Source organism: Moschus berezovskii, chromosome 10, assembly GCF_049115385.1.
Source record: "Moschus berezovskii isolate FMDL1 chromosome 10, NW_MosBer_1.0, whole genome shotgun sequence".
NCBI classification, from domain to species: Eukaryota; Metazoa; Chordata; class Mammalia; order Artiodactyla; family Moschidae; genus Moschus; species Moschus berezovskii.
The window spans coordinates 50366997-50392605 of NC_142469.1; the positions used below are offsets into that span (position 1 = coordinate 50366997).

Below are 25609 nucleotides of genomic sequence, written 5' to 3' on the forward strand. Positions count from 1 at the left end.
GAGGGAATAGGTGCAGGGCTGGGTTGGAGGGTAGGTGGGAAGTTGGGAGGTAGCTGTATTTGTTAAGGTAGAATCATGTGAGACCGTTCGCTCCCTGGATGCGGCCTGCCTCTGTGGTTAGACTACTCCTGATCGAGGGCCCTGGGTGTTAGTGTATTACCCCAGTCCATCACCTGTTCCTCTGCCACTGCATTTACTTGTCCTGGCCACACAGTTACTTTCTGTTAGTGGCTGCTAACTGGCACTCAGTAACTTTAAATAAGACTCTGTCCCATTGAATGATTTTGAACTCTGCAGTGTATTCTCCATGATTCCTTAATGACCAAATTTATGTACTCTCTCAGTATTTCTCTCCAAAGTCAGAAGCCAATGCTTGTTATACTATTTCTTGGCAGGTTTCAAAAAAACAACCAGACTTGCAGGCATCATTTGTGACCCTGTAATGCCTTTCTCCAAATCTGCCTCGACTTCCCCTCTCCCCTGCCCACCCCTCACTGTTTATTTCCAAAGACTTTGTGGCAACTTTCTACAGTAGAACTGCTACCTTAAAAAGCTCTGGATAGAATATGGCTCCAAGTTACAGTGACTGTAGGCATTTGTGTCTTTGACTATGAAGTTATTAGAAAGATGTGTCTAAGCTGGGGCACTTTACAGGTGTCATTTGGGATAAAGACACCATGTTTCCCCAAAGAGAAAGCTGTTTACAGATTTTTGTCTGGAAAAAGCCATTATCAGCTTTGGGTGACTTGGTGCTTTTTGTGTGTCTTACCATTTGAATAGCATTTCACGTTCTCTTGCTAATCCTTTTTCTCTTATTCCTTTTACCCCAAATATAATGAATCTAGAAATGTTAACTGAACTTGCCTGAGTATGTTCAGATTCAGGAAGGTTTGATGAGCATTTAGTTATCAATACTGGAGAAAGTGTCATTGTTTAATCAAAACAATAGGATTTCTGTGTTGTTCCTCATCTACTCTATAAAGCTCACGTGCATTTTGTTGTTGCTAACATTTATTTAGTAGTTGAACATAGAAAAACGAAAAAGAGTTGAGTGTCTTAACATTTAAAGAAGAAGCTGAATATAAACTGTCTCTCCTAGAGAAATCATCTTCCTCAATTGGACTGTTTGGCAGAAGAGCCAAATCTGACTTTCCAACACTGGGGGGGATGCTCAGGAGCAGAGAACTGAATACCTCTTCTCTTAGTTGGGCCTCATGGAGACCCTAAGAGGTGGGCATGACAGCCACATTTTAGGGATAAAGAAATAAGGCTGAGAACAAACAACTTGCCTGAGGTCACCTAGCTTTTTGATATATATAAGAATTCAAAGTCAAGTCTGCCTGAGTTCACTACTCCACACTGTGTCCATAAAAACTGAAATATGCTTTGTCATCACCTAGCCCTTTAGTGGTACTGAATTTTCACTGTGCCACTCTGCATCTTAAAGAATTTACTACCTTCTTTTCCCATGTAAAAGCATTCAAGTGCTTATTCAGGAATGTGAAATCTAACTACTCTTTCTTTTGTTCTAGATTTTCTACCCTAGCAAGGATGGTACAAAGATTCCAATGTTCATCGTGCATAAAAAGGGCATAAAATTGGATGGCTCTCACCCTGCTTTCCTATATGGCTACGGTGGCTTCAACATATCTATTACACCCAACTACAGGTAAGCGTGGCACCTCTGTGTATCTGATCTTCTCTAAACAGTAGGAGAAGCCAGAGGCTGGTCTGGACTGTGTCTTCACCTGAACCCCCTTCCCTTGGTCCCCACAGATCTTGTCTTTGTTCATTGTGTGTGCTTATTAAGCCTGTTCTGTGTTGGGAGTTGAGATGAGTAAGGAAGTGTACTTACACGTTTTCTTTTCTGAGCCAGTGGATATGCTGATAGTTTCAGCAGAGACCATCCAAGGTGTAGGAAAAATGTTGAAGGAAAGACCACATGAGTGTCTGGTCTGATCACCTACCTCAGCTCTCCTTCCTCTGATCTTCAGCATCCAGGAAGTTAGCATCCAGACCATCCAGAGCCTCGGGCTGCCGAAGCCTGTCATTTCCCCAGTTACTGAAAGAAAAGAATGATAAAATTCAGAAATAGTTTGCAAAGCAAAATTAATTTCAGTTACAGAAAGCAGAGCAATAAGTACTAATTGCTCTGTACTAACTGCTCAGTACTAATACTGTAGGGTCAGTGGAAAGAGGAAAACATAAATTCTAAATTTTGTAAAGAAGCTTTGTGCCATAGTGTCTTCTGTTTATTTCTAGAAAACATCGTCCAGCCCCGGGCACTGCATTCTTGTTTTCTGGTCTGTGTCCTTGATCTCTTCTGTCTCTCTCATGCCTAGTTTAACATGTAAATCTCTGGGAAACCTGTGTAAAATTCATACTTCAGAAAGAGCTTTCTTTCTTTTTTCCAACTTAATTTGGAGAAAGATACTGGAAAAAATGGTAGCAGGAGCGAGTCCTGGGTGTTCACACCAGAGCTGTGTCAGGTGGCTTGGCAGTGTTTTGTTTGCTAAGACAGTTGTTCAAAGTGAGGTATACTTTGTGAAAATGTCTGAGCTTTGCAGTTAATCAGTCAGAAGTTTAACATTACTTGATTTAAGTGAAATGTGTAAGCACTGGGCTCCTGTTCAGATGATACCACGTGTAGAGTGTCTTCATGGGTACGTGTGTGGTGGAGGGAGACAGTGCGAGCCTCACCGGGCACTTAGTGGCCGTTAACCCTTTTACCATCTCTCAGTGTGTCCAGGCTCATCTTCGTGAGACACATGGGTGGTGTCCTTGCAGTGGCCAACATCAGAGGAGGTGGCGAATACGGAGAGACATGGCATAAAGGTGAGGCGTGTTCTCTGCAGAAACACAAATATGGCATAGTCTGAGCCGAGGGGTTAGGAGCAGAAGAGACAAGATAGGTGAAAAAATAAGGATGCTTCCAGACACGCTGCTGGCAGTATCCCTGCCTTTCTAAACTGAAACTGTAGTTTCAGTGTCTGTTTAAATTAACAGCTCAGTCTTTTCACATTTTCCTTTGCAGTCTATTTTAATGAAGTACATATATTGAAGTCCATACCATAATCAATTTTTTTAGCAATATAGGGGGTACATTTTTATCTATCACTGTCAGAAGTAAGTCTGGGGGATAACTTGGTATGTATTGTGTCCTCTGTTAGCCAGATAATGCTAAACAGTGAAAGCCATGCTTTCTTAAAATCAGGTTATTTTCTCTTAAGAGAAAAGATCTCTCTAAAATAGAGCTTTCCTAGTCCCAGTTTAGGCATCTTTTGCATGTTTTCTCCAAGTTTTCCAACAATGCTAACAAATAGCATCCCCCCACCATTACTGTTGGGTCTCTATCATGTGCAGGTTTTATTAAACGCAATGCAGTTGTTATTCTTTTCTGGTTTTAATGACTCAGTCTCTGGCCTCCTGAAGCATGTATTCTAGTTGCTTGAGGAAATTATAAACATTTTGGAGGTCTTTATTTTTAAAACCTTGTCTTTTCCTTTTCTCTCTATATGGAGCATGCCCTGTCTCCCAGGCTTGTGTGTATCTGAAATGTATAGACGAATCAATAACTTGCAGAAGATGCTCTTCCCTTACCTTATTCCTGTGTTTGGGGGAGGCACCTTCACTCCCACCAGCTTCCCACTTCTCCCCTCTCAACATCAGCCATCATGTAGAAGACAGTCTGTAGGCCCAAGGGCGGACTCCAGTGCCTGGACTTGATGGGGCAGCACCAGGCGAGGGAGCCCTTCTTCCACAGGAAGAGCATCCAAGACCACCCTTCAGATCCATAAACCCACTTGTTCTTCTCTGCCTCCTGAGGCCAGAGGCTCTGGTGTGCTGCATCAAATCAGATAAGCACAGATAAGGGTAGATCTGTAAAGAGAATTTTTCCTAAGTAACTGTTAGGTGTCAGGAAGCAGGAAAGGCCCAGAACTGACCCCCTAGGTCTTCAGCATGCACCCGCAAGGACCAATGTTAGACAGCAAACTATTTGAGCATCTTAGCGAGAGTGAATGTCCCCAGTGAACACGTGGGGCCCCAGCCATTGTTGGGCCAACTGCTGCCAGGTGTCATCCCTGAAGGCTTTATCGATTGTCATTGTATTTGAAACAGCATAGAATTTATTGTATGAGTTTGACTTGGACCTGATATTAGAGTTTAATTACACTAACATCATACTGTGATATTAAGAGATGACTAAGAAAAGGAGAATAAAAATAAAAACGTACCATATGTTTGATTTACATCCCAAACCAATATGCTAAATCTGGAGCCCTTGATTCATCCGATTTTCTGGTTTAAAATTTTTCACGTACACACGTAAACATCTAACTGCATGGACTCCTGACACTGTGGCCTTCTCAAAGGACCCACGTTCTTCACCGTAAAATTCTTCTGTTCCTTAGGTGGTCCACTAAGCTCTGATAGGGTGGAGTGCCTCCCTTGGTCTTGGTCAATTTTCTCATCTCTGTATTAAATATAACCAAGTTATTTTCCAAAAGCCTTGCGGGGAGAGAAGTTTGCAGCTTGACTGAAGCTGAATATTGCTTACCTGTGTTTAGATTGATCATAGACTTTCTCCCAATTTTAGCCAGTGAAAGGACCCCAAATGGACCTTTTTTAGTTAGACCCTGTCATATTGAACATTGATAAATCTAGATTCCATTCTGTTAATTGAGTTTTAAAATTTAATGCCCTTTAAAAAATATAGTCATATATGCAAAATTATATTATTCCTGGAAATTAAGTTATCCTAGCCATTCTAATTCACTGATAATTTCTTATTACAATCTTAATAATATTTGTTTTGATATGAAAAAATTTCTTCAGTAGCACTGCTTCATCCTTAATTGAATTTCTGCAAAAATGGTTATATTTAATCTCAAATATCTAATCAGATCTGTGTCTGCTTTTTATTTATTTCATAGGCAGTTATTTCAGGTATCCATTCCTTTGAGAGCATGACTTTGACTTTTGGCCTTTATTTTTAGATATTCTAAGACCTTAAGATGTTCCTCTCTTAATGGGTTCATTTGGCTATGAGAAAGCTGAGATTCTCTGGGGAGATGTTTGAGATCCTCTTCATTCAAGACTAAAGAGGAAAAAAGGCTAGAGAAACTAGGGATTTCCTTGGTGGTCCAATGGTTAAGACTCTGCAGTTCCACTGAAGCAGGGCATGAGTTCAGTCCTCGGCAGGGGAAGACCCTGCATGCCACAGGGCCAACACAGACTAAAACTAACAAGCTACTTTGTGCAGCAACATTCCCCCACCTAATCACCTAATTCCTACTTGTGTGTGTGAGTCACTCAGTCGTGTCCGACTCTGTGACCCTATGGACTATAGCCCTCCAGGTTCCTCTCTACAGGGGGTTCTCCAGGCAAGAATACTGGAGTGGGTTTCCATTCCGTTCTCCAAATTCCTACTTAAGTTCTTGAATAAATAGCCGAGGGCAAAATTGGAGAGCTTCAGTTCTCAAAATCACTTACCCATCTCAGAGTCCTGCAGAGAGGAGAGGTGAGACATGAGCCTGTGCAGAGCACTTTCATCTTCCCAGGGAAGAGGCAGTGAGCTCACCTCCATCGTCACATACTCTGTGGAGCTCACGGAGGACTCAGTTCTGCTCTAAGTCGTGTGTCAGTGAGTCCAGCCCCTCCCAGAACACAAGTTCGTGTTGATGACATGCTTTCTCGTTTTTATTCTAATGGTTGTCTGACATCATAACAGATCATCTGTTCCCTTTGGAGCATTTGCCTTTTAAGTTCTAAGAGGTTTTAGAAAAATACAAAGGCACCGTATGGATTAGCAATTGTGGTACTGATGATGGATTTCCATAGTGCATAAATTGAGGCATTTTTCTAAATGTAGTGTTAGCTTATTGTGTTTAAGTTGATCAGTAGTTGAAACTATGCCTTATCATCATTTGAATTCCTCTTCGGTTAAAATGTTTTTGCTGATTTTTCTTTTTTAGTATTTTGCTAATTAACTTATCTTTCACTTTGGCACATTATAGGTGGTATCTTGGCCAACAAACAAAACTGTTTTGATGACTTTCAGTGTGCTGCTGAATATCTTATCAAGGAAGGTTACACGTCTCCCAAGAGGCTGACTATTAATGGAGGTTCAAATGGAGGCCTCTTAGTAGGTGAGAACTGGGTTTATTCCTTGTACTTTACTAGTTAACTCTTGGAGTTTTCAGAAACTGACTTACTTTGGGCTTGTGGATGAAGCAGTTGTATAGAGAAAGCAAACCAGTTTGTATTTGGGTATCTAATAAATGACATATGAAGACACAACTACTGACTCAGCTCATCAGAGCCTGAAAAGCCATTCCTCCTCCCTGTTCTGAGCTCTTCAGGACCACAGTTCTCACCCTCCCCTGGGTGGGACTCCCTTCCCACAGACCAAGCCCACAAGTCTTCAGGCAGCACAGGACTGAACCAAATAACACCCATCTGACTATGCTCCCCACCTGTGATCATTAGGTATAAATGCTTGTTGAATACCTAATGCCATGGGATGCTAAACACTGTGGGTGCAGAGAGAGAAGTCATAAAGGAAAATGAGGTCCGTGCAAAGACGGATCCACAGATTAAAAGTAATGTAATAGCCACAGTCATAGTTTACCCTTGCTGAGCACCTTGTGTGCCAGGCCCAGTGCTGAGCCCTTGACGTGCATCCAGCCTGGAAGAGGGGGCTCTGAGAGGCAGAGTAGCTTGCTAGTGTGGTGGTGATGCTGGGGTTGATGATTAGCACCATGGTTTTAGATTCTGCTCTTTTAACCTCTATGTGGCACTGCCTCTAAGTAGATTTTCCTATTTTTTGGTGGTTAATGAAATTTTACTTTGCTTTTGTCTCTCAGCAGTACTTAACACTGCACTGGACATTTATAGTGGGCCTGAACTCTGCTTGCTGGGTCCTACCTCCAGTGTCACTAGGAGATGAGGGGCCATTTTACAAATGTAGATTAGCATAAAGAGACTCAACTTAAAAAGCACATGTGACAATTTTCAGCTTTCAATTCTGTTCTCTGGGGATTTTGACATTCACTGTTTCCTTGTCTTTGAAATATACTGACTCGTGTCAAAACCTGAATTCCTGCCCTTACTTTTCTACCCCTCACTTTTTTACCCCAATAGAATATAGACTTGAAAAAAACATTTTCCCATGGAGGTAAAATGTATATGTCCAAAATAATTTGTTTAAATTTGAAAAGGGCAGAGATGTGGCCAAGACGGCGAGCCTTTGAGCTCACCTTCTTCCACAGGCACACCAAAATTAACAACTATTTACAGAACAACTACGAGAACAGTCTGAAGACTTAACATTTTCTACAACTGAAGATACAAAGAAGGAACCACAGTGAGATGGGTCAGAAGGGGCAGATACATACTACAGTCAAGACCTACAACCTCAGGCGTGCAGCCCACAAATGGGAGGATAATCACAACTGCAGGATAATCCTTCCCAAAGAGAGAGAGGTTCAAGACCCACAGCAGGTTCCCCAGTCCAGAGACCCCTCACCAGGAAGACAAGCCCCCAGAACATCTGGCTCTGATCTTCCTTTCAGGAGAGCCAGAGGGCTGTGGGAGATAGAGACTCCGCTCTTAGAGTGCACACAAAATCTCACATGCTCCAAGTCCCAGCATATGGGCAGTGATTTGAAAGGAGCCTGGTCAAATTTCCTTGCTAATCTGGGAGAGCCTCCCAGAGGGGCAGGAGGCAACTGGGACTCTTAGTGGGGACACAGATGCTGGGGGCAGCCATTTGGGGAACTTACTTTACCACAAGGATGCTGGTGCTGACAAGCACCATTTTGGAGTCCGCCCCCACTGCCGCCGCCCCCCTGGCTACCATCAGCACTCTGCCACCAGCAGACGGGCAGCAGCTCTGCTCATGCACATACCAGGCCTTGCCTGCCAGCATACCGAAAGCAGCTGGCCCTGCCACCACAGAAGGGCCACGCAGCCTGCAGAGGAGGCACCCCTACACCATGTGACTGGTCACCACATGGGAGTCTGCTGCTGTTGGGAACATCAGCTACATGGGGGTACTTGTCCAAGCTGAGAACACATAACCAATCCACCTCATACACAGAGATAAACACAGAGAATTAGGCAAAATGAAAAGACGGAACTATGTTCTAAACTAAGGAGGCAAGATAAAACCCCTAAAAGAAGAACTAAGCAAAGTGGAGATAAGTAGTCTTATCCAATAAAGAGCTCAAGGTAATGATCATAACGATGCTCCACAAACTCAGGAGAAGAATGGATGAACATGGTGAGAAGTTTAACAGAGAGTTAGAAAATAAAAAGAAGAGCCAGAAAGAGGTAAAGACTACAATAACTGAAATTAAAAATATATACTAGTAGGAATCAACAGTAGATTAGATGATACAGAGGAATGGATCAGAGACCTGGAAAACAATAATGAAAATCATACAAGCTGAACAGAAGAAAAACAGTTCTAAAAAAAATGAGAACTTATAAAAACAAACTTACAGTTACTAGAGGAGAAAGGGAAGGCAGGGATAAGTTAGGAGTGTGGGATTAACAAAGACACTACTATATATAAAATAGATAATCAGCAAGGACCTACTGTATAGCACAGGGAACATATATTCTATAATAACCTATGTGGAAAAGAATCTGAAAAAGAATGGATATGTGTGCATGTATATATGAATCACTTTGCTGTACACCTAAAACACAGACAACATTGAAAATTAACTATAGTATAAAATAAAATAAAATTTTAAAAACATATTTATGTACCAAACATAGAAGTACCTAAATGTATAAGGCAAATATTGATGACATAAAGGGAGAAACTGAAGAGTAAAACAATAACAGGAGACTTTAGTATTCCATTTACTTCGATGGATAGACATTCCAGACAGAAAATCATTAAGGAAATACTGACAGATACTGAAAGATAAAGAACATTCTATCCAAAAGCATCAGAATACACATTCTTTTCAAGTGCACTGGATCATTCTCCAGGATAGATCATATGCTATGCCACTAAATACATCTGAATAAGAAGGTTGAAATTACATCAAGCATCTTTTCCGACCACAACAGTATGAGATTAGACATCAATTACAAGGAAAAACCGCAAAAGACAAGTGGAGACTAAACAGTATGGTACTGAGCAACCAGTGGGTCACTGATAAAGAGAAAATTAAGAAGTACTTAGAGATAAATTAAAATGGAGTCTAACCTAACACCTAAAGTGACTACAATAATAAAAATTAGAGCAGTAAAAGAGACAAAAACAGTACAAAGATCGATAAAACTAAGAGCTGTTTCTTTGAGACAATGAAAAAATTTTACCAGACTCATCAAGAAAAACAGAGAGGGCCCAAAGAAAATCAGAGATGAAAGAGAAATCACATCCAACACCATAAAAATGCAAAGGATCCTAAGATACTATGAATAATTATGTACAATAAAGTGGACAACCTAGAAGAAATGGATAAGTTCCTAGAAACTTAGGACAATCTCCCAAGACTGAATCAGGAAGAAAGTATCAACCAATTACCAGTAATGAAGCTGAATCAGTAAATTAAAAAAAAAGAAAACTCCCAGCAAACAAAAAGTCCAGGACCAGATGTCTTCACGGGTGAATTCTATGAAACATTTAGAGAAAAGTTAACACCTGTCTTCTATAACTGTTCCAGAAAACTGAAGAGGAAGGAGCATTTCTGAACTCATTTTACAAGGTCAGCATCACCCTGATATAAAAACCAAATATACCACACACAAAAAAAGAAAATCACAGGCCAATATCACTGGTAAACATAGATGTAAAAAGCTTCAAAGTCTTAGTTAGCCAAATTCACCAGTACATTGAAAGGATCATATACTGTGATCAAGTAGGATTTATCTCAGGGATGTAAGGATGGTTCAATATCTTCTGACAAAATTCTACATCCATCCATTTGTGATTAAGAACTCTTAACAAAATGGGTATAAAGGGACACATCTCACCATAATAAAGGCCATGTATGACAAGTGCTAATATCATACTCAACAGTGAAAAGCCAAAAGCATTTCCTCTAAGGTGAGGAACAAGAAAAGGGTCTTACTGAGACAAAAGAGTCACTCACCACTCCTGTTAACATTATATTGGAAGTCCTATCCACAACAGACAGGAAAAATAAATAAAAGTAATCCAAATTAGAAAAGAAGTAAAACTGCCACTGTTTGCAGATGACATGGTATGGTACTATATATCGGGAATCCTAAAGATGCCATCATAGAACTAATTAAGTTGCACGATATAAAATCAATATATAGAAATCTGTTGCATTTCTGTACCTTAACAAATTGTCAGGAGAAATTAAGAAAACAATCCCATTTAAAATTAATTGCATCAAAAAGAATAAAATACCTACTAATAAATCTAGTCAAAGAGGTGAAAGACGTGTACACTGAAAATTGTAAGACATGATGAAACTGAAGGTGACACAAACCAATTAAAAGATGTACTATGCTCTTAGATTTGAAGAGTTAATATTGTTAAAATCACCCTGCTACCAAGGCAATGTACAGAGTCAGTGCAAAACCTATAAAAATATCAATGGCAATTTTGCAGAACTAGAACAAATAAGAAACACAAAAGACCCCAAATAGCCAAAACAATCTTGAAAAAGAAGAACAAAGTTAGAGGTATCATGTTCATTGATTTCAAACTATACTGCAAAACTCTAGTTACCAAAATGATATGGTACTGGCATAGAAACAGACATAAAGGTCAATGGAACAAAATAGACAACCCCAAAATAAACCCACATATATAGTCAATCCACAGCAAAGGAAGGAAGAATATACAGTGGGAAAAAGATAGCCTTGTCAATAAATGGTGTTGGGAAAACTAGACAGTTTCACGCAAAAGAGTCAAACTGGACTACTTTCTTGCATCGTATATGAAAATAAACTAAAAAAAATTATAAAAACTAAAGCCATGAAACCCCTTGAAGAAACCATAAGCAGTACACTGAATTGGGCTTCATGAAATTTTTTTGGATATGTCTCCTCAGGCAAGGGAAACAAAAGCAGAACAAACAAATGGGGCTGTAGCAACCTAATAAGCTTTTGCACAGTGAAGAAAACCTACCAACAAAATGAAAAGGCAGCCTACTGAACCTGAGAAGGTATTTACAGACAATATATCTGCTAAGAGCTTAATGTCCAAGACAGCCTAAGAACCCATACAACTCAACATCAAAAACAAAGAGTTAACAAGGGGTTTAACTGTTAACAGTGAGCAGAGGACCTCAATAGACATTTTTCCAGAGAAGATACATTTATGGCCAATAGACACATGAAAATATGCTCAATGTTACTAATCATCAAGGAAATGCAAATCAAAACCACAGTGAGAGACCATCTTACACTGTCAGTAGGACTAGTATCAAAAGGACAACATAATAAGTGTTGACAAGGATGCAGGAAAAGGGAACCCTCATGCACTGGTAGGAATGTAAACCGTTCTCCAGTATACAGAACAGTCTGAAAGTTCCTTAAAAATTAAAAATAGAACAACCGTATGATTCAGCAGTTCCACTTCTGGGTAATTTTTTTCAAAGAAGTCAAAACTCTAATTCAAAAAGATATGTACCTCTATGTTCATTCTAGTATTATTCACAATGGCTAAGATATGAAAGCAACCTAAGTGTCCATTGATAAATTAATGGATAGAGAAGATTTATATGTATAATATACACTCAGTGGAATATTACTCAGCCATAGAAAAGAATGAAATCTTGCTATTTGCAACAACATGAGTGGACCTAGAGGGTATTATCCTAAGTAAAATAAGTCAGAGAAAGACAGTTACCATATGATTTCACTTATATGAGAAATGTAAAAACACAACTGAGCAAATACAGACTAATAATAGATATAGAAAAATGAGTGGCTGCCATAGTGGAGTGGGATGGAAAGATGAGTGAAATAAATCTGAGTGACTGAGAGGTACAAACTCTGTGATAAAATATCTCAGAGATATACTATATAGATAGGGAATATAGTCAATATTTAATAACTTTGTGTGATGAGATGGTAACTAGACTTACAGTGATCACTTTGTGATGCATAAAAATACCAAATCACTGTTTTACACCTGAGACTGATACACTTTATGTCAGTTATACTTCAATTTAAAGAAAAAATAAATTGAGAAAGGATATGGATAATATTCTTAAATACCAAATAACCACATATTTGATTTATCTATTCAACAAATATGTACTGAGCAAGTGCTGGGCATTTTTCCAGATACTGGAAATATGTCAGCAAATAATACAGACAACACCTTCATGGAGCTTTCATTCTAGTCAGTTGAGGCAGGCGACATGACTCGCCTAAGATCAACATGCAGCCAGGAGACCCGTGTCTGTGGCTCGGCGCAGAGAGCAAGGGAGAGTGATGGGAGAGGTTAGGGATGGTGGGAACCTAATCCAGGCAAGGACCGCACAGCTGTCATAGAGAATATGGTTTACTCTGAAACGAGAAGCCTTTGGGGTGAGTTTTGAGCAAAGAAGTAGCATATAACTTGACATGTTTTAAAATCAGGATCGTGGATTGATCCATAGCTATGTTAGGGTAGGCAGAAGAGGCAAGGACAGAAAAGCAGACCAGCTAGGTGGCTTCTGTCTCAGTGAGAGAAGATGGTGGCATGGACCTGGGTGTGATGATGGAAGGAATAAGAAGTGTCTGATTCTTAGTATATTTTGAATTTGAGCCATCTAAATTTTCATATGAATTAAACAAGTATTAATAGAAAGAACAACTTAGGGTGAATCTAAACTATTTAATGGGAAAAGATGTTGAAAATACCACCTGATTTTAGTAGTGGGAGAATTGTGTTGTAATTTACTGGTTCATCCAATAAGTCCATTTTTGGAGTTGTATTTTCAGGAATTGGTTTATGCCTTTTAATAAACTAGGTCCTTTATGGGACCTTCAGAGATGGAGTTTGTCCATTAAGATGCTAAAGTGCTTATTTAAAAAAAGAACATCTTCCTGTCCCTCCTATCTCTGAGTGGGTAGGAGAAGATCTGCAGGTATAGGACTCAGAAATCGGCATCATGAATAAGCACTGACATCTAAACTGCAGTGGGAAATGTTTCTTGCCAGAGGCAGGAAAAGTTCATATATCCTGACTAACTTCTAGTCATGCCAGCTTCGATGTTACTTCCTCCCAAAGCCTCCCCATCTTCATTATGCTGGCCTACACCCTTCTTCCATTGTACCCGCACCTTCTCAACAGAAGTGAATGCCACACTGTAACTGCCCATTCACTTTCATCTTTCCCACTAAATTATTCACTGACATATCCCCAGGCCCCATGCCTAGTGCAAGGCACATGGCAGATGTTCAATAAACATTTATTCAATTATCAAAAAAATTAATTTTTAAGTATACGAAGAAGAGTATTTTTAAAACAGGACAAGAAAATATGTCAGTATCTGATAGAGATCTGAATTAGGTCTTAGGCTCTGTTCTGCTTTGAGCTATACCTATATCAACTGTTGCTGTTTACAACACTTCTGATGCCAAATGCAGGAAGGGGTGGGAGGGTGGGTACCCCACCAACCAGTGCTCCAGCTCTCCAGACACCAACTGAGTATCGCACAATTCAGTTCCATTCTGACACTACCCACAGTTAGTACAGACCAAAGGACAGTCCCCACTGCAGGCACCAGTCACAAGTTCTGGACCTCTCGTATTTCTGATTGATGGCCAAAAATGGGGTTTTCAGGTCCCCCACCTCGAGTTCGATAATCTGGTAGAATTCAGGAACATTCTTAGGGCTTAGCTCAGGTGGTAAAGAATCTGCCTGCAATGCAGGATATCCCAGTTCAATTCCTGGGTCAGGAAGGATAGGCTACCCACTCCAGTATTCTTGGGCTTCCCTTGTGGCTTAGCTGGTAAAGAATCCGCCCTCAATGCAGGAGACCTGGGTTTGATCCCTGGATTAGGAATACCCCTTGGAGAAGGGAAAGGCTACTCACTCCAGTATTCTAGCCTGGAGAATGGGGTCGCAAAGAGATGGACATGACTAAGTGACTTTCACTTTCAGGAACACTCTTACATTTACCAGGTTGTTATAAAGGATAGAACTTAGGAACAAGTCAGAGGAGATGTATAGCTGGGGCAGGTGCATGCCAAACCTCCATGCCCTGTTAGTGCACCACGGTCGCAGCACCTCCGTGTGTTCACCAACACAGGAGCTCTCCAAACTCCATTGGTTTTTATGAAGGTTCTGTTATACAGGCTAGATTGATCTAAATCAGTAGCCATGAATGACTATCTCCAGCCCCCCATCTCTCCCCAGACATCAGGGGTGGGACCAAAAGATCCAATCCTTCTATCACATGGTTGGTTCCTTAGTCAACCAACCTCCATCCTGAAGCTGTCTAGGAACCCAGCAAGAGCCACCTTGTTAGCATGAACTCAGATATGGTTGAGAGGCATTAGTTATGAATTATGAAAAATACCCCTCTCACCTTGTCACTCAGGACACTCTCAAGGGTTTTAGGAGATCTGTTCCAGGAACCAGGGACAAAGGTTAAGTAGGTATTTCTTACTCTGTCACAATATCACAGGCTAGTTTTGAGATCCCGCACAAGTTTGTTAATATTCTGCATCACCTGTGAAAGCAGCTAGGGATGGGAGCAGCACAGATTTTACAGAAAGTCCAAGAGGTTTTCATGAAGAGTTATGTGTCCACTACTGATGAAAATATTCCACCCCTCGGATGTATACTGGAAGCAGGGGGAAAGCTTGTAGACTCTTGGGCAAGTGATTTCTGATAGTTTCTTCCTGTGCTTTTGGAAAAAAAGACCATCGGGGTTCAGAAAACATTTAAGTGTTGTTTTGTTCTCTTTTGGTTTTGTTTATGACAGATGTTTAATGATGGACGACCTCCTTTTTCTATCTTGATTTTTAGCTACCTGTGCCAATCAGCGTCCTGACCTCTTTGGTTGTGTCATTGCCCAAGTTGGAGTAATGGACATGCTGAAGTTCCATAAATATACCATTGGTCACGCCTGGACGACTGATTATGGGTGCTCAGACAACAAACAACATTTTGAATGGCTTATCAAGTAAGGTTTTGATTGATATTGATGTATTTGCATTGCTAACGATTTGATGTCAGAATACTGAACATAGTCAAAAGGGTATGTTTGTCCCCTTCAGTATCTCACGTTTACATGTAATTTAGTGCAAAAATAGGATACGTGGTGGGGATACTTATCTGTCTTCCTAGTTCTGATCTGGTCTTGAACAAAAATAACAAAGATGTGATGGCAGAATTCTAAAGATAGTCCCCCAGGTTCTTCAGGGGTTGACTGATCTATGGACTGCTCTGCAGGGACTTTGCAGATTAAATGAAGATTACTAATCAGCTGACCAGAATGGAAAAATTGTCCTGGATTATCAAGAGGGCCTAATCTAATGAGAAACCCTTAAAGGTAGGGTTTGTCTCTGGCAAGAGTCAGGGATGCAGCAGCAAAGGAGATGAGAGAAACCGGAAGCACGAGGAGACCTAGACCCGCCATTGCTGGCTTTGAAAATGGAGGAAGGGGCCTTTACAACCGGACATCAGCCCCTACCAATAGCTGTCAAAGAAGTGAGGACCTCAGTCCTTACAGCCTTGTGGAGCTGAATTCTGCCAACAACTGAAATGAGTCCAGAAGTAGATTTTTCCCAGAACTTCTTAATAAGTGCCCGGCTGGCCAACAACTTGATTTCAACCTTGAGACAGCCAGAGAACCCAGTCAAACCAACTCAGACTTCTGACTTACTATGAGATAAGAAATCTGTGTGGTTTTTATCGATCCAGCAATTAAAAACTAATTTTAAAAAAGGTATCATTATAACATATATATATATTTGTTATATATTCTTTTTCTCAATTAAAAAAGAAGGAAATAGGACTATATGCAAGTACAGTTAAACTTATTTTGTGCTTTCCGTATAACCACTTATATTTGAAACTTTGCTGTTGTTTAGTTGCTAAATTGTATCCAACTCTTTTGCAACCCCATGGACCATAGCCCTCCAGGCTCCTCTGTCCATAGGATTTCCCAGGCAAGAATACTAGAGTGGGTTGCCATTTCCTTCTCCAGGGAATTTCCCTGACCCAGGGTTGGAACCCACATCTCCTGCATTGTTAAGTGGATTCTTTACCACTGAGCCACCTGGAAAGCCCATATTTGAAACTACTGCATTATTGAAATATTTATATCCCTCAACCACTTTGGCGATAACAGCGAGAACATGGCAAACATCTAGACTCTCAAGATTGTTAGCTGCATTCTTCTTTGGCCCTTGGTTCTCTTTACTTCCCACAATGGGGATCTGGGGGGTTTTACCAGCAATATTAAGGAACTGCCCTTGGAATAGCACCAGGAGCCTGTATCCCCTGTCCGTCTTCTCAGTCAACCATAGATTTGATAGAATAACTTCAGTTTCTCAAGTCAGGTTTTTTTTTCCTTCACTTGATGTGCTTTCTATGGCTAGTTCTCCACTTAGATATTTGGCTAAAATGACTTGGATTTTTTTTAATTGACTACTTTCAAACTACTAGATTCTGTTCTGTAGGAGGGGGAAAAGTTTAAAAATATACAAGTAACCCCACTGACATCCTGGTGAAAGCTGAATATCTGAAGGAGTCATAGTTCAAATTAACTTAGAGAAAATAGGCACTTAGGGAGCGAGGTCCCATTTATACTCAGTTGAAAAGACTGAATTAATTGTATGTTGAAGGCAACAAAATAGTCACTGGAACCCAATACTTCTAAAATTAATTTGAAAGCAATAAAAGAGAGTTCTTAATATTTTTTTCTGTCGAGACCATCAGTTATATTCCTATTTCAGACAATTTTTCCAGCCTAGCACTCACAGGGCTACATGTCCTCTCATCTGCTTCCAAGTGAGCAGAGAACTGAATCCACTATACTGGAGGGGATCCCCCCCTGAAAAAAGATCTAGATTTTTAAGTTTGTGAATGACTGGGATAAATAAAGCCTAACAGACACTTTTCCCTACAGGACTTCTCAGAATCTTTAATACATAAATGTGGTATCTGAATCTTGAGCTAGGGAGACGTATTATTCGTAAAAAGAATTTCCAAGCTTGTTTTCCCACAGAACTAATCCTTATCTGGAGGACCAGGGTTGATCCAAAAATACTCTGAAGTGAGATCAGAAAACAGATCCACTCTCACCCCCATCTTACCTATTAGGAGACTAAACCCCAGAAGGTTTTAGTCTTGACTTGGTTAACTGAGCAGAAATTTTACTATTTTTGCCTATTCATTCTACAAAATAAAACTCTACTGAAATAGTTTATTCATTAATACTGAACACTCTGAGAAATAAGACAGCCGTATTGACTAAAAAGTAAAGAAGAAATACTCAGGAGATTTGTTTCACTTTACTTAATTAGCATCAACCATTTAATCTGACTGTACTTAGTTTTTAAAAACCTTTTGTTAACTGCAAATTTATCTTCTGCTTCAGAAGGTTCCTCCTACACTAACTTTCTCACCGTTGGCCAAGGTCAGTTTCTGCTAGACTGTGAGCCAGCAGGTCAGCAGCCCACCTCAGGTTCCCTGGTTTTCAGACAGAAACTAGGCCCGGGGGGGACCTGTGTTCTTCCTAAGAATATTCTTCAACAAAAGAAAGGCTTGCACCTGTTATATCCATAATCAGTGATTTAAAAGAACAATCAGCAAGATGGGAGTCAGGAACTAAGAGATACAAACTGCTGTGTATAAAATAAATGAGCTGCAAGGATGTGCTGTGCAGCACAGGGAATAAAGCCAATATTTTATAACTTTAGTTGGAGTATAATCTGTAAGCATATATTGAATTACCTGAAACTAATATTGTAAATCAACTATACTTCAATTTAAAATGTTTTCTCATGTAATAATAAACAAAGGGACAACCAGTCCACTTTGTTGCAGTGAAAACTTCAGCCTGAAGAATATGAAAATAATCACCTCGAGACAGTCAGTGTGCATATAGATCGGGTTGTTCAGCAGCCCTGTGAGTTTCTTTCTTACAGTCTTCCAAAGTGGGGACCAAGTAAATGACAGGGCTCCCCAGCCTCCAATAGCCCTGGCCAGTCACAGCCCACCATAATGTCTGCAGCGGTCACCCGGTCACCCAGGGACCAGCTAGCCACAGTCCTCACTGCTGATGAACGACAGAGGTCTCCGTGCCCACCAGTCCCGTGATTAACCTAGTGGACACGCACAGCTCTCATTTTGATGCCTGGCCTCATGGAAGTGCCTTTGCCTTTCAGATATTCCCCACTGCATAACGTGAAGCTGCCAGAGGCAGACGACATCCAGTACCCGTCCATGCTTCTCCTCACCGCAGACCATGATGACCGCGTGGTCCCGCTTCACTCCCTCAAGTTCATCGCCACCCTTCAGCACCTCGTGGGCCGCAGCCGGAAGCAGAACAACCCCCTGCTTATCCACGTGGACACCAAGGCAGGCCACGGGGCCGGGAAGCCCACAGCCAAAGTGATAGAAGAAGTCTCAGACATGTTTGCGTTCATAGCACGCTGCCTGAACATCGACTGGATTCAGTAAATGGCATCTCTTTCTTCCTCCTCCGCCGCAGAAAACCTCAAGGGCTCTCACACCATTAAACCGAGAAACCACTGGGCGCAGCGCCTCCCCACATAAACACTATTCCTGCACCCACAGGCTGCAGTTGACCAGAACTGCTGCAGGAATTTTATCTTTTCTAGGCTTCTCCTTTTTAGCAGGCCCTTGGTGTTTCTTTCTCCACCCTGTGCAGGCACATGTTTTAAAAGGGGAAAAAAAAAAAGGCATGTTTGGATACATAGCTAATGGCAGCCAATACATTGTGAACATTAGATTGCTGAACTCAGAGTCGTAGTCGGGCATACTTCATATAGAGCACCTCAGTGAAATTTGCTTCTATAACCATAACCAGTATACCTTTAAATAAATGTGAGAATTGTTCTCATGAAAAGAGACTTCTTTCCAAAAATAATAAATGTTATTTAAGAATGGGAGGTTTTTCTCTGGTTCCTTTGTATTGAGTGGCAACCCCAGAACTGCCATCATTCTGCATGCATCATGTCACTTCTCTATGGGAATAAGCAGTGAAGTCAGACTATCAGCCCTGTGCTGAGGCTGAGTGCATCCACCCAGCTCCCTCGTTTGTGCTGAGGAGGCTGTTAGAGGCAGCTCACTGGCTTGTGTGTTAACCCCTCAGACCCTGATCCAGACTCATCTGGTTTGTATGCCCCCTAAAAATTAGTAGACCTAGGATTATTCCAGAGAAGGCAATGGCAAGCCACTCCAGTACTCTTGCCTAGAAAATCCCATGGATGGAGGAGCCTGGTGGGCTGCAGTCCGTGGGGTCGCTACGAGTCAGACATGACTGAGCGACTTCACTTTCACTTTTCACTTTCACACATTGGAGAAGGAAATGGCAACCCCCTCCAGTGTTCTTGCCTGGAGAATCCCAGGGACGGGGGAGCCTGGTGGTCTTCCGTCTGTGGGGTCACACAGAGTCGGACACGACTGAAGTGACTTAGCAGCAGCAGCAGCAGGATTATTCACCTACTTATCTGTAGTTTGGTTACAAAGTATTCCTGGAAACCATACTAAGGAGGTTCATAAAACAAAGAGACCACATGAGTGAATGGTCCAAACATGTTATAATCAGAAATCTCAGCAACTGCCAAGCACTTCTTGTCCACATAGACCACTTCCTGGAAATAAAACCAGTAATACTTTTTTAAAAGTTCTGGTGTCTCCCCAACCTTAAATCTTCAAGAGAAAGATAGACCATTCCTGAAATTTGTCCACATAAGGCATTTTTTGGAATATTTCATGAAATACCGTTCCTTTGGGTATCAAAGTAGAAGCAGTAATCTAATTTATGGGAAAAAAAAGAAGAAACAGCTTCTTTGTCTTGCTTCATCAAATATCACAAAAGTTAATTACTATTTTGTATAAAATAACCTTAAAAAATTAGCTTAAAAGATTACTTCATTGATAGCTTGTTCTTTCTCAGGTAAGTGCTATTTTCCAGAATATACATGTGTGTACTTCTCTTGAGATCTCTGCCTCTCAAACTGGCCTAAAATTAGACACACATTGCCTGTCACTACATACAAGTACAGTTGAAATGTGGCTACATGTTTCGGCTTTTCAGGAGACATGTTTTCTATTATTATTTGTTTAAATAAGCACTGCATATAATGCAGCTGTCACTGACAATATGGTTATAAGTCACCCCCACCCCGCCCCCGCCAATCGCCGGAGAAGAAAGGTGCCACTAGCTCGCAGTGCATGCAGGGTCTGATATCATCACCAGCTACCTGCAGAGATGCTAACACTAGCTAACTGCCATGTTACCATGTAACTGCTGACAATGTGACAGGAAAAAAAAAAAGTATGGATAAGCTAAAGCAGCCTTTATCCTAGACCAGCTGGGTCATTTGAGGTGCAGGCAGCCAAGATGTACCCATTCAAGTTCAGAGCATTTTCAGGTTTGCACAGAATCCACTTTCCCACTGAGATCTTCTTAACAGCAGAAAGTGGAAGTATGTGTAGAGTCTTTGCTTCAGAAGAAATCAGGCCCAGGTTCAAATCCCAACTGTCCTTTAGTAACTGGTGATTATGAGGAATAAACAAGCTAATACAAGTGCCTAGCAATAAACTGGACTCCATTTGGGAGTTCTCTTTCCCAAGCTGATTTTCATCTCTAGAGTTTAGCTGGGCAGCTGAGCCCACAAATTGAAGGTAGCTTTTTAAAACCTAAAACACTGGATGACTTAGAGGCTGGGTTCCTCCCTGGATCTCAGGGTGTCTTCCCTATTAGACATCGCCTCTGTATCCTATGTTCTGTCCCTCTGCTCTGTCTTATGTTGTTCTATGGTGTTTTGAGGAAAAAGCCACATAGGTTGCCCAGGCAGTCTGTCTCGTCACAGGGCCTTGAAAACACGCCAAGGGCATTTGCTACCTTAGTAAGATAAAGTCACATTTATGATGTTTAATACGTATGCACTTGGAATATTGTAAAACTTTGCAGTTAGTCACGTTTCCTAATACTCCCACTAAAGCTTAGGCAGTTACACAAAAATGGTTCTGCTAGTATGAAAACTTACATTTCAGCTAAGGAAGTGTCACCAATCACTCCATGTTTATCAGATAATTTTCCCAGCCTCAGGGATTTCCCCGGGAAGACCACAGAGCTGATGCCCAGAAGGCTTACACAGCCTCAGAGATGAGTTACCACCAGCCTGGGAAGCTGTCAGAAGGGCACAGGTTGGACTGCAAGAAGGTAGGCAGCCAGGCCAATAGGAATGAGGGCTATACACCCCACCCCTGGCATGGCCACCCACAGTCAGGAGGAAACCCACAATTCCAAGCTTTTCCATGACAAGAAAATGGTTTGGACCTCATATCAGTCAGGATGGCCATCATTGAAAAGTCTACAAAATAAATGCTAGAGAGGATGTAGAGAAAGGGTACCCTCCCACACTGTTGGTAGGAATGTAAATTGATACAGTTACTCTGGAAAACAATATAGAGGTTCCTTAAAAAGCTAAAAGTAGTTACCATTTGATTTTACAATCCCAATCCTGGGTACATATCCAGAAAAGACAAAAACTCTAATTTGAAAAGAAACATGTACCCCAATATTCATAGACGCACTATTTATAATAGCCAGGATACGGAAGCAACCTATGTTCATTGACAGATGAATGGATATAAGAGTCCCTAAGACTCCACACAAAAAGATCTAATAAATGAATTTAGCAAATACAAGATTAACTCTCAGAAATTGATTGCATTCACACTAACAATAAAATATCAAAAAAGGAATGTAAAAAAGAAGCAATACTGTTAACATTGCATCAAAATATATATATATATGTGAAAAACCTGACCAAGGTTTATTTTATAGTTAAGAACTATAAAATATTAATAAAGGAAATAAAAGATGATTCAAAGAAAAGATATCGCATGCTCTTGGACTGAAATAATATTGCTAAAATGGCAATACTGCCCAAAGTAATCTACAGATTTAATTCAATCCCTATCAAATTGACCATGACACTTTTCACAGAACTAGAACAAATAATCCAAAAATTTATATGGGACCATAAAAGACCCAGAAATGCCAGAGCAGTCCTGTGGAAAGAGACAAAGCAGAAGGGGAGGCATAACCCTTTAGACAATACAACAAAGCCACAGTAGTCAAAATAGTGTAGTACTGGTATAAAACAGACATATGGATCAATGAAACAATAGAGAGCCCAGAAATAAACCCGCACGCCTATGGTCAATTAATCTTTGACAAAGGAGGCAAGAATATAAAATGGGAAAAAGTCTCTTCAGCAAGTGGTGCTGGGAAAGTTGGACAGCTGCAAGTAAATCAATCAAGTTAGAACATGCCCTCACACCATGCACAAAAAATAAACTGAAAATGGCTTTTAAAGACTTAAGACATGACACCATAAGGCTCCTAGAAGACAGTATAGGCAAAACATTCTCTGACATAAATTGTACCAATGTTTCTTAGGTCAGTCTTCCAAGCAGAAATAATAACAAAAATATACAAATGGGACCTAATCAAACTCATAAGCTTTTGCACAGCACAGGAAACTACTTTTTAAAAAATGAAAAGACAATCCACGGAATGGGAGAAAATATTTGCAAATGATGCAACAGACAAGAGCTTAATCTCCAAAATATACAAACAGGCCATACAACTCAACAACAAAAACAACCCAACTGAAAAAATGCGCAGAAGACCTTAATAGGCATTTCTCCAAAAAAGACATACAGATGGCCAAACACATGAAAAGATGCTAAACGTCACTAATGATTATAGAAACACAAATCAAAACCTACAATGAGGTACCACCTTACACAGGTCAGAATGGCCTTCCTTAGAAAATCTACAAATATCAAATGCTGGAGAGGATGTGGAGTAGAGGGAACCCTCCCACACTGTTGCTAGAAATGTACATTGGTACAGCAACTGTGGAAAACTGGATGAAAGGTCCTCAGAAAACTAAAATTAGAATTACCATATCATTCAGCAATCTCACTCCTGGGAGTGTACCTGGACAAAACTGTAATTCGAAAATATACATGTAGCCCTGTGTTCACAGAAACATACTGAGTTGCTCAGTAGTGTCTGATTCTCTGTGACTCCATGGACTGTAACCTGCCAGGCTCCTCTTTCTGTGGGATTTCCCAGGCAAGAATACTGGAGTGGGCTGCCATTCATTCTCTTCTCCAGGGAATCTTCCTGCCCAGGGATCAAATCTGCATCTCCTGTAATGGCAGGCAGATTTTTCACCACTGAGCCACTTGAGAAGCCCTAAAAACCAGGTTAGCTACACCTGCAAACTACTTGTGAAGAAACAGTTTTGTAGGCTTTTTGTTGTTGTTTACTCTTATGTGAGAGTGTGTGCTCAGTTGCTCAGTCGTGTCTGATTCTTTGCAACCCCATGGACTGTAGCCCAATAGGTTCCTCTGTCCATGAATTTTCCAGGCAAGAATACTGGAGTGGGTTGCCATTTCCTACTCTAGGAGATCTTCATTCACCATAGCCAAAATGTGAAATAACCTAATGTCCAGCAACAGATAAATGGATAAAGATGTGATGGTATGTATAGACAATGGAATTCTACTCAGCCATAAAAAAGAACAAAATAATGCCATTTGCAGCAACATGGATGAAATGAGAGATTATCATACTAAGTGAAGTAAGTCAGAAAGACAAATACCATGATATCACTTATATGTGGAATTTAAAATATGACACAAATGAGCTATCTACAAAACATGAACAAACTCATAGACACAAAGAACAGACTTCTGGTTGCCAAGGGGGAGGAGGGAGGAAAAGGAATGGACTGGAGTTTGGCGTTGGTAGATGGAAACTATTACATTTAGAATGGATAAACAACAAAGTCTTAATGTATAGCACAGGGATCTATACTTAATATGTGATAACCATAATGGAAAAGATTAAAAAAGAATGTATATATGTGTATAACTGAGTTACTTTGCTGTACAGCAGAGATTGACACATCATTGTAAGTCAACTATACATCAAAAAAAAATTGTGGTATATATCTCTGGTGGCTCAGGAGGTAAAGAATCTGCCTGCAGTGCAGGAAACCCCACAGGTTTGATCCCATGGTCAGGAAGATCCACTGGAGAAGGAAATGGCAATCCACTCCAGTATTCTTGCCTAGAAAAGCCCATGGGCAGAGGAGCCTGGTGGGCTACAGTCCATGGGGTCACCAAGAGAAGGACAGGGATGGACACAAGGACACACACACACACACACAGAGGAATATTATTCGGCCATAAAGAAGACGGAAGTAATGACATTTGCAGCAACATGGATAGAACTAGAGATTATCAGACTAAGTGAATTAAGTCATACAGAGAAAGACAAATATAACATGATATCACTTGTACGTGGAATCTTTTTTTAAAAGTATAAACGAACTAATTTACAAATCAGAAAGAGATTCACAAACAGAAAACAAATTTACGGTTACCAAAGGGGAAAGGGGAAGAGGAGAAGAGAGATAAATTATGAGGTTGGGATTAACATATTCATAATACTATATATATGATAGCCAACAAGGCCCTACTGTATATAGCACAGAGAATTACACTTAATATTTTATAATAAGCTATAAAGGAAAAGAATCTGAGAAGAAATATGTATGCATGTATATATGTATAACTGAATTCAGTACACCTAAAACTAATACAACATTGTAAATCGATTATACTTCAATTAATTTACCTTTTTAAAGAGATCTATTTCAGTTCAGTTCAGTCGCTCAGTCATGACCGACTCTCTGCGACCCCATGAATCACAGCACGCCAGGCCTCCCTGGCCATCACCAACTCCCGGAGCTCACTCAAACTCATGTCCATCGAGTCGGTGATGCCATCCAGCCATCTCATTCTCTGTCGTCCCCTTCTCCTCGCCCCCAATCCCTCCCAGCATCAGAGTCTTTTCCAGTGAGTCAACTCGTCGCATGAGGTGGCCAAAGTATTGGAGTTTCAGCTTTAGCATCAGTCCTTCCAAAGAACACCCAGGACTGATCTCCTTTAGAATGGACTGGTTGGATCTCCTTGCAGTCCAAGGGACTCTCAAGAGTCTTCTCCAGCACCACAGTTCAAAAGCATCAATTCTTCGGCGATCAGCTTTCTACACAGTCCAACTCTCACATCCATACATGACCACTGAAAAACCATAACCTTGACTAGACGGACCTTGGTTGGCAAAGTAATGTCTCTGCTTTTTAATATACTATCTAGGTTGGTCATAACTTTCCTTCCAAGGAGTAAGCGTCTTTTAATTTCATGGCTGCAACCAGCATCCGCAGTGATTTTGGAGCCCCAAAAAATAAAGTCTGACACTGTTTCCACTGTTCCCCATCTATTTCCCATGAAGTGATGGGATGCAAAGAGAGCTATTTAGCAAACATATAATATGGTATTAACTACAGATACTATACTGTACATTCCATCCCCAGAACTTGC

The 25609-nt window shown here is 40.6% G+C and overlaps 1 protein-coding gene across 1 annotated transcript in view; it reads left to right on the forward strand.

Annotated features, from left to right (window-relative positions):
- PREP (prolyl endopeptidase) overlaps positions 1–19099 on the forward strand; it is a 140557-nt gene extending 121458 nt beyond the window's left edge. The window contains exons 11-15 of the mRNA XM_055432926.2: positions 1533–1669; positions 2741–2835; positions 6018–6149; positions 14966–15122; positions 18334–19099. Of these exons, the coding sequence (XP_055288901.1) occupies positions 1533–1669; positions 2741–2835; positions 6018–6149; positions 14966–15122; positions 18334–18628 (816 nt within the window). The 3' untranslated portion in view covers positions 18629–19099. The remainder of the gene's footprint in view (positions 1–1532; positions 1670–2740; positions 2836–6017; positions 6150–14965; positions 15123–18333) is intronic.
- Positions 19100–25609: the final 6510 nt, after the last annotated feature.